The sequence below is a fragment of the Alligator sinensis genome, unplaced genomic scaffold, assembly GCF_000455745.1.
Source record: "Alligator sinensis unplaced genomic scaffold, ASM45574v1 scaffold305_1, whole genome shotgun sequence".
Lineage (NCBI taxonomy): Eukaryota > Metazoa > Chordata > Crocodylia > Alligatoridae > Alligator > Alligator sinensis.
Genome location: NW_005842131.1, coordinates 133606 through 143030, shown reverse-complemented (window position 1 = coordinate 143030; position 9425 = coordinate 133606). Strand labels below are relative to the sequence as shown.

Genomic DNA, 9425 nt, shown 5'->3' with positions numbered 1-9425 from the left:
TTCCCTGGGTACCTGTGTCCCTGACTGCACAACTCCACCCCAGATGGGGAATCAGCTTCTCCTCAAATGACTCAAGCTCTTTTCTGTTCTGAAGTCTGCTCCCCAACAAGCCTCAGCCACGTTCCCTCTGCCTCGGGGAGGAAGAGGGGCTGAGACTCTGCCCCTCTCTCCAGGCTGGTGTAACTATCCTACAGGTTCCCTTCCCAGCTGCTTTTCCCTCCCTCAGCTTTGGTCTCCATAGTAGCCAATCAGAGCCCAGGGTTTACAATTGGGGCTCTGGTTACAGTTCAAATCCTCCAATAAAAAACATGCATTGTGCACAGCATACCCTGCATTTGGAAAAGCTATTGCACCTCTGCAAACTTTTTGCCACCTTTCTTGCCAAGTTTTTAGGCACAGCTCACCTATTCCGCTTGCAGCCTAGCAAACATTTGCAGCTGTTACACATAAGTGGAAGTGAGGGGCCATTTAAGGCCACAGTAGTGTGTGTGGTGGTCCTGTGTGGGGGTTCTGTCCCCAGGGCCAGACTGAAGGGTAACAGCTATATCCCCCACCCCCGAAACAGGTGCCTGCCCCACCCTGGAGCTGGCAGTCAGCCACCCACAGGCTTAATTACACTTGTTTTTGCTTGGATCATAATTGAATCACATAGACCTAGGGCCCCTAGCATATTGGTAAAGTTTCTATTTTCTTTTTAAGTGGAGAAAAATATGTGCTGTGTTATGGAAGTATGCAGCACACCACCTGCACCCCCCTTTTCAAATCCCTGATCCACCCATGCCCACAATTCTTTCCCCACCTCATGCCCCCTCACCCCATCCTCCACCCCCACATGGGCCACAAGATCCCTGAGCCCCTATGGATTACACCATAGCCAGAGGCAGAAGGTAGAAGATAGAGAAGGACAGAGGGAGATCCTGGAGACCCTGGCAACAACAGCAGGAGCAGTGGAAGGAGTAAGTGTTGGGCAGGACCCCACATACTTGGTTAACTCATTATAGGCCACTGGCTGGACAGCTGTGATCTAGGATACACAAAGACAGGACTCACTAGTGAGATAAGAACAGTACTGGCTACAGAAAAATTAGCTTAGGGAAGTGTAACCCTACTGGAGGCATACCACCTTCAAATTTAATTTGTATTTTCACAGAGAAACAAATCAAAGAGATTGTATCAAAGAGCCTGGATTATTATGTATTGTTTGTGTTTTGCTTTTGCTTGCTTTCTTTCTCTATTATTCAAACAGTTAAGTGTGATTATTTGCTTTCCTTTAATCTTGTACCCCCTAGCACAGCAACAACACTGTGACTAAAACAGCAGGAGGCACATCCATAAATTGGAATTAAGACAGAATTAAGATGTAGCCTGCCATTAGTAATTTGGGAGAGAAAAATACTTTATGCTCATACTGGAAAACATCTCTTTCTATCTTACTGAGAGGAAGAGAAGAGACGTTTATACACTTACCATGAAAACACAAAGTCACTCTATTTGGTTGCAAAAACTTCTTTAAAATACTACTTTTTTATTATTTTTAGCTCATACAAGTTAAGAACTAAAGGGAATAACAAAAAAAAATTTTGGAGAATGGCAAGAAGGAAAGAAAATCTAGCTTTCAAAGTGGGAAACTGAGGGCAAGGAAGGGAGACAGTCAGGAGAAAGAAGCAAGGATGTAAGAAAGACAAGAAGGATGAAATACAAGATGAGTACATGGCAGCAATTCCTAGCAGTAATTACACATCAGGGAGATAGCAGGCTATTAGGTACAAGTGATATCAGAGTCGTGGTGAAAAGATCAGTTACTTAGAATGCAAATGACATCTGTTCTGATGTATTTAATCCACTTGTGAAATACATTAAACTAAACTGCAAAAAGGCATTCATACCATAGAATAAGGACATCCAGATAAGGAGTTACTGTAGAATAACTACTGTATACTGTAGTCAGTCTCTAGCTCATGCAGCTAGGATTAAGAATTCAAGTTAGCTCATGATATAAACATATTCTGTTGTTTTTCTATTCTGTTTTAAGGAAAAATAGGAGTGAATTACTTCTGCAGTCTTCATTAAAGGGGAGTTGGACATAAGGTGGCAATGGAATCTCAAGGGAGCATCAAAAATCATCATTATTCAGCAGTAGTGCTGACACTGTACCTGTCAAATACTGACAATATATTTTTCTAGATGCTTTAAAATAAACACAAGTTTTACAGAAATATATAATGTCAGAAACAGCTTGCTTTACTTCTGTGACCTGTGTAGTTTCATGTCATATCTCATTACATCACTTATGTTATATTATGTCAGATTTGACAGAATGCAATGTGGTATGACACTACCTAAATCAAAGTAACATAATGCAATATGACACATCTGGGCAGGCATGGAAGAAAGTGACTTCTTTTTCAAACTGGTTTGCTTGTCTAATTTCTATAGCATCTTCCCCCTGCCACTATTCACCCACAAAAAAAAATTCACACTTTGACTGATAACCAAATATAACTGCTGCCAAAGCAAAACTCTCTTATATCTATCTACACAGCTGACTTCAAATTACTTTGTGTATGTCTCTAGTGGGTTATGGAATAGAGAAAATCCCACACAATTTACTGATTCCTTTTGATGCACTGGCTGGGGGAGTAGTTAGCTGATTGTGAAATCGTGCAATGATTACACACTTAATTTATACAACACAATTTTATTTTAAAACTCTTTGCTACGTATATAACACTGCTTAGCTTTAAGAAACACCACAAACATTAAAAACACAATAATTACATATATCAGAAACAATGCTCCGAATGCACTTCCTTCCCAAACGATGCTATAAGAATTAGTGTTACAAAAACAACTACAATTACAACTAAAAGTTAAATTTGAATCAATACTATTATTTTTCATGATATACTTACAATCCTAGAATTCCAAGAAGCCAAATACCAAAATATAGTTTCATTCCTCAGTAGTACGATTTAATGGGTTGGCCTCAGTAGTACGGTTCAATAGGCTGGCCTCAGCAATACGATTCAATGAGCTGGGCTCACCAGTGATAGGACTAAGTCCCCTTCCTTCAGTCCCTTTCGGGCGCTCTGCGGCTTCAGCATGAACTAAGAGATTCGTGTTCACGGAGAGGTTGGATTAGGTGATCAATCTAAACTGAGTTTACACTTGCGATTCTTCCTTCGTTGTTCTGCAAGTGAAGTCACCTCCAAATTGGGACAGTAAGTTACAGGTTTTTATTGAGTGAGCTGCCGTCAGTGGGCTCCTCCTACTCAACTTATCATAACTCCCAAATTTGGGCTCGGATCTTACTCAACAGAAATTACCTTTGAGCATTTTGGGGAGACTTCTTCCATATCACTGTAAATACCCTTTTCTTAGCAATTTGGTTAAAAGGCCTTAGGCTTTGATGTCTCGGAATTCAGGATATTTGCTTTCTTTGTAAAAGACTTCTAAAGATACAATTTAAGTTAAGGCTTTAAGTGAAGTCAAGACATTTTGCACGTAGCCTCAAAACAATGAGCTAGATAAGGAGATAAATCCTATCTTCTTCCTGAAACTGGCTAATGGGCAACCTTTACAAACATTCAAACTATTTCATTCAATATGACAGTGTACAAAGTGACGGTTAGCATATATAAACTGCTATTTTGAGAAATTTTTTTTCATATAATTTAAAACAGAAGCAAGATTAAACAAGAAGACAAAATATGGGGAAGAGTTCGGAAGAAGCTTTCTGATACGCTTAACCATATTATTATTCAGCATTCTAGCATGAAATTGAGAGCAGTGCCGTTTCCCACTTTGAGTGTGTTCTATAGTCAGTGGGCATGTTTACACAAAATGCTACATCGCTATAGCAATGAGCTACTGCGCCATAGTTCGTTGCTACAGCAACATAGCGTTGCTGTGCACAAACCGTGACAGCTATGCCACTGAGCAGTAGTAGCAATGAGATCGTTGCTACCGCGCAGTAGCAACTAAAAAGAACTGTACAGCAATGGGACCATACTGTAACACTGGTTACTGCACAATCATTCAGTACTTGCTTAAGCAAGTACTAAATGACTGCACAGTAACAACTGCGCAGCCTGCTAGTGTAGACACGGCCAGAAAGCATTAAATGAATCTGCAGTTAAAAAAATCAAAGAGAAATTTACAAGCTATATACCAATAATAGTATAATGATTTTTTTTCTCACTGTAACATAGACATATGCTTTAGAAAATGCTTAATTTGTAATGTAACTATATTATTTTATATACTTCATAATTGCTGACACAAATAGCTTTAAGAGCCATGTTTTGATCTTACTGCAAAAGCAAAATGTAAAACTAAACTGTTAATACCTTTATATTGATGAAGTGTAAAAGATATTTATCTTGCTTGACTTAAGAAGTTTATTATACAGTTAAGCCTAGATGCAAATGTATACTATAGGCATTGCCCTGCTCTGGGGATAATAATGAACAGTACTGTCTCAGACAAGTAGTAACCCTCTGTAACTTCTGGCACACAGAGAACAGCATACTCTTGGCATATGCAGCCAGGTTTACTGACAAAGCCCTCCTTTCCCCTCCTCCCTCCCCTCACAATCACTTACCAGTACCTTGAGCACCTATGGGAAAGCCAAGAGAAGCCAGCTGCTGCTTCTCAGGAGAACCTCAGGAATTTCTATTTTGTCTATTATGGTACAAAGATGCTGATCTCAACCTCACACCTTAATGAAGTAGCTAGATAAAATCTTGAATTTATTTCATCTTTAAAATGTCTTTTTTTACTAGCTTTTTATGTTATTTCAGCAAACATAAAGTTACACAACAAACATCTAATATACAGTGTTTCTAGCCAAATAAAAATTATTTCAGTGAAACTGCGGCTGTTTTCTATTACTGAAGTTCGAAAGGCACGTGCCTAACAGAACATCAAGAAACCTCCCCAGCTTGAGAAAGTTCCTTTAACTTTGCTCTCAAAGGGCACGTCCAGACAAGCATGGACATTTGGTTCTCCGGGGACAACTTGATTTGGTGTGCAGCAAGTTACCTCATGTGGGGTAGGGGAGGATGGGGCCAGTAACCTTACCTGGGGTCATGGGGGCCTCCCGGGCTGCAGCAGTGGCAATTCTGCCATGTGGAGCCTGGCCAACAGCTGCAGCGTGGCTCTGGGTGGCCCAGCATTGCTTTTGCCGCGCCTGTGCACGCACTGCTCCACTTTTTTTTCCCTTGGGTTCTTTTTGACCTCTGGATATTCAGGGGTCAAAAAAACTCACAGGAAAAAAAAGTGGAGCAGCACACACATGGGCAGTGCTCTGTTGTAGCACAGAGAACATCTGAATGTGTGATATGTGGCACTGCAGACATGTTTGCAGCACCGCATACCTCATGGCTGCACTCTTCTGGATGCAGCCAAATGGTTTATCTAGCATTAACTTGAACTAATGTTACTCTTGCTAGGATAATTACTCTTTTTTTCAATTTATTCATTGTTCAAACCTTAAGGATCTTAGCCCTTTTAAACTCTGCTCTCTGCTATTACACAGGGAAACAAAGTATCCTGACCTACAAAACAGTGAAAGTGCCCACTACAACTTGAAGTGAGTAACATGAAAATAACAAATGGCTTGGGAATTTAAAAACACTCAGCCATTTAAAAACACTAAGAGAAAGCTGAGTGCTTCATCAAGCACTCAGCAGCACCATGCCTTGGAGACTAGTTTATACATATCCTATTGGGGAAAAAAGTAGAATGAGTATGGGAAAGAAGGCATTCTGAGAGACAGAAGGAGGAAGAAGAAAAGACAGAATTCTAGTCCAGATAGTAAGCTTCCCATTATGTTGTCCTCTCTTCAATGGCCAACTTACTTTTAAGAGGAGAATTCATTAGATATAAATTAATCATGAAAAACACTGCTGACTGTTACTGTTGCAAACTTCAACTATTTTAATTTAATTAAGGCACCTATTGTAGTTTTACCTGTATTTTGGCAATATCGTAGTGTCCAGGTCCTGGAACATTAACATCTGTATTTTGAATAGTAAATGCTAAGTTTCGACTTGTCAAAGAAAGAAATGGAGCATAGCCATCTGCAAAAGGAATAAAAACACACACATTTGATACATACATCAGATTATTCTTCAGTAATCAAAACACTTGGTTCATCTCATTTTTCTACTCTACTAAAAAGACTAGATATATGTAAGGAATGATACATGCTTAAAAGTTTATTTTTAAAGAGTATTCTCAAAATCAGTCTATTTTGAACCTCACACTGCTAATGTAGATTGCCCTAAATCCTCAGGTCTCTGATTGTACTGTATAAATTCATAATTTTTAAGGCTGAAAGGGACATTATCATCATTTAGTCTAATCTTTTGTATAATACAGACCATAGAATTTCACTAAATGATTCCTGTATCAAGTCCTCTGATTTAAATGAGCTAGAAATGTATCCAATCTTTACTTGAGGACTGAAAGTTATGTAGAATACAGGAAAGAATTTATTCTTAAGATTTCTTGATTTTTAAAACATCCCATGAACTTCCTCCATTCCATTCCCTCACACATGCCATCTCTCTCTACAGAGGCCTCCTAATTCTTCATACAATATATCCAGTGTCAGTGAAGGGGCTGCCTCCTTCCCCACGGCTTTCATCTGAAACTCCCTTTAGTACCTCTACAGTTCACTTGTCTTTACGTCACTTCAGTTCTTAACCAAAAAGACCTTTCCTTCTTTACCATTATCTCTTAATTTTTCTCTACCACCAGCATTATTTATTTCTATAAAATGCTTTGAGATGCACTTTTATATAAAAGATAATCTAAAAATCTGCTCATATATTTCCTAGATGTTAAATACTGAAGGAACTATTATGATCTAATAGTTTGACCTACACCACACCCAGAGGTATTAAATAGTGAGGTTAGAAATGCATCAAATTACAGAAAAAATGCTTAAAACCATGTTAATTTCTCTGTAAATATAGTAATGCCTAATTACACTTTTATTTTCAGCTAGGGTTTGCTTTTAAGATTTTCACCTAGGGTTTTTGCTTTATTCAAATGCACTGCAGTCTCCCACTTCAGATTCATTAATTAGGCTCCCACTAGGTTTTTTTATTTCATTTCTGAGGCAATATAACATGGAGGATGAGCCAAAAAAGAAAGGAAAGGAAAATAGATACTGTATTGCTTTTCTTTACTTTTAATGCCCCTTGCTTGCATTCCTAACATTTTGTTAAGTAAGACCAAGAAAATGGCCTTGAAGGAATAAGACTGATTTGATTTTGAAGGAAATAAAACTGTATATTTAATTAATCTTTTTATAGATAAAATTAGGATATAAGGTTTTATCTAGTTGTAATTAACACACTTCTCAGCTTAATTTTTTTATGTTAGAGGCTGCACCTTGGATGAGCGCACCAAAAGCAATATAATGAATTTTGTACTTCTGGAATTACCTTCTGATGAGCCTACACTTGACTGTTACAAGAGAATATATCAACTCTGAAGCCACTTTGGTTTTTAATAGCTAGAGATATGCTGCTAGAACAGAGACTATTGTGCATATCTCCTTTAACGTCAAGTTATATCTGAGGTTTATACATCTGTCTCTAAGATAGCGTTAATTAGACTGGAAGAAGACCAATTCCGTAGCTACAGACAGCTTTCAAGATATGCATATTAAAAAAGAAAATTTGCCTGATATCCCCACATGTATATAGCCCCAGCTACAGAACTTTGCTCTTGATAAAAATGAAAAATCAAAACTATCCAGAGAGACTCGATCTCTTTTACTTGATACAAAAGGAATAAAAAATATTTCTATTAAAATATGTCAAAGCCCAGCTGCACACTGAATCCTACAAAAAAACTCACATTTGTGTTAAAGTGGAATAGAGAATTAGATGAGAGGTTTTTCTAAATTCAGGCCCATCATTTAAAAAAAAAAACTGTGGTATGTCTGCGGTTCCCACAGAACCTTGCACTGCAGGAATTGCAAGATTTGCTCCATACATCCTCTCCAAATTACAGTAGCAGCTCCTCTGACAGAATTCATTGTGCTTTTGCTTATAGGAGTTAATCTGTAAGGGAGAGCTCAAGAGAGCAACCCCAATTAGTTTACTGATTAAAATTATCATACTCAATAAGATATAGATCCGTATCTATCATGCAGAATGAGCGTAGAAATATGTGAACTAGTGCCCACAATTCACAGTTCAATTCTGTGAACTAGTTCAGAACTAGCAGAAGAAATCTAGTCCCAGCAGTGCTCAGCTCAACATAGACCATTACCCTGCCAAGAAGTAGTCGGCCATGCAGACACATCTATGAGTTATGTGCTACGAATTGAAAAGGAGTGAGCTGCGCACAACTGCAGCTCTGTGACGGAGACAGCTCAACACAGTTTTAATACCACCTCTATTTATACCCCATTTATTAACACCTTATAGAACATATTTTTTTTACCTGAAACCTCAGGCCTCTTTTTCCATCCTACTCTACATCTCTTAAAGATAGCAAATTACAAAGACATTTTCACAACTTCACAATATCCTATTCTGTAGAGACGTCCTGAACAAGGCTATATATAAATTCTGACTTTCTGCCATCAGTACAGTGTGTGTGACAGCTCAACTATGGACACGTTTCCCCAGAAGAACTTAGGGTGACTGTAAAGTGTTCTGGGAATAGAGGTCACATAACTCCACATACGTAGAGGGTAGAAGTTTATTTTTATTCTTACAGCTGTATGAATACTTTCAATGAATACATAGAGGCATACAAAGCTGGTTAGCACAGGGCTAGCAGTCTCAGCCTTCTTTACACTTGAGCTGCGCCCGCCCCTCCCAAACAGATCAGAGGCACCTTTCAGAAAACGCCGGCACGGAGGATCCACCTGATTTTTGCTTCCAGAAAAAACAGCGGGGCGATTCCTTGGGGGCAGACAACTGTGCCAGGCCAAATGCTTCGGAAAGCCACCAGCTCCTCTCTGAAACGGCTGGCTTTACCCATCAGGTCGTCACCCTGTCTGAGTCTATTCCGGGAGGTTTCATCACATGATGTAATGACCTTAACGACCCGAGGTCAGGAGCAACAGCACATGACTATTACATTTGAGAAACCTGCCAGATTACTGCATAAACCCGAGTCGACTTTTAATATTTCTTTGAATGAATGCCCTATCACGTATCTCCCGGATGACTCTCCACAGTCTCCTGGTGATTTACAGCTAATTCCTGGAGACTCCAGGAGGGTTGGCAACCCTATTTACCCCAGGGCCCACGCAGCACAACCCTCACACTGCCTGGGGGGAGATGCCCGGGGTGCACCGTCCTAGTAGAGAAGCCCTGGCAGGCGGGCGCCCACAACCTCGTGGGTCCACGGGCCGGATCCACGTGGGCCCGGGCTGTGGGTGCCCCGCGCAG

General features: G+C 39.6%; 1 protein-coding gene across 1 annotated transcript in view; it reads right to left on the bottom strand.

The window, feature by feature from the left end:
- STPG2 (sperm tail PG-rich repeat containing 2) overlaps positions 1-9008 on the bottom strand; it is a gene marked incomplete at its 5' end in the record, with an annotated part of 587105 nt that extends 578097 nt beyond the window's left edge. The window contains 2 exons of the mRNA XM_025205801.1: positions 5974-6083; positions 8897-9008. Of these exons, the coding sequence (XP_025061586.1) occupies positions 5974-6083; positions 8897-9008 (222 nt within the window). The remainder of the gene's footprint in view (positions 1-5973; positions 6084-8896) is intronic.
- Between the last annotated feature and the right edge of the window lie 417 nt (positions 9009-9425).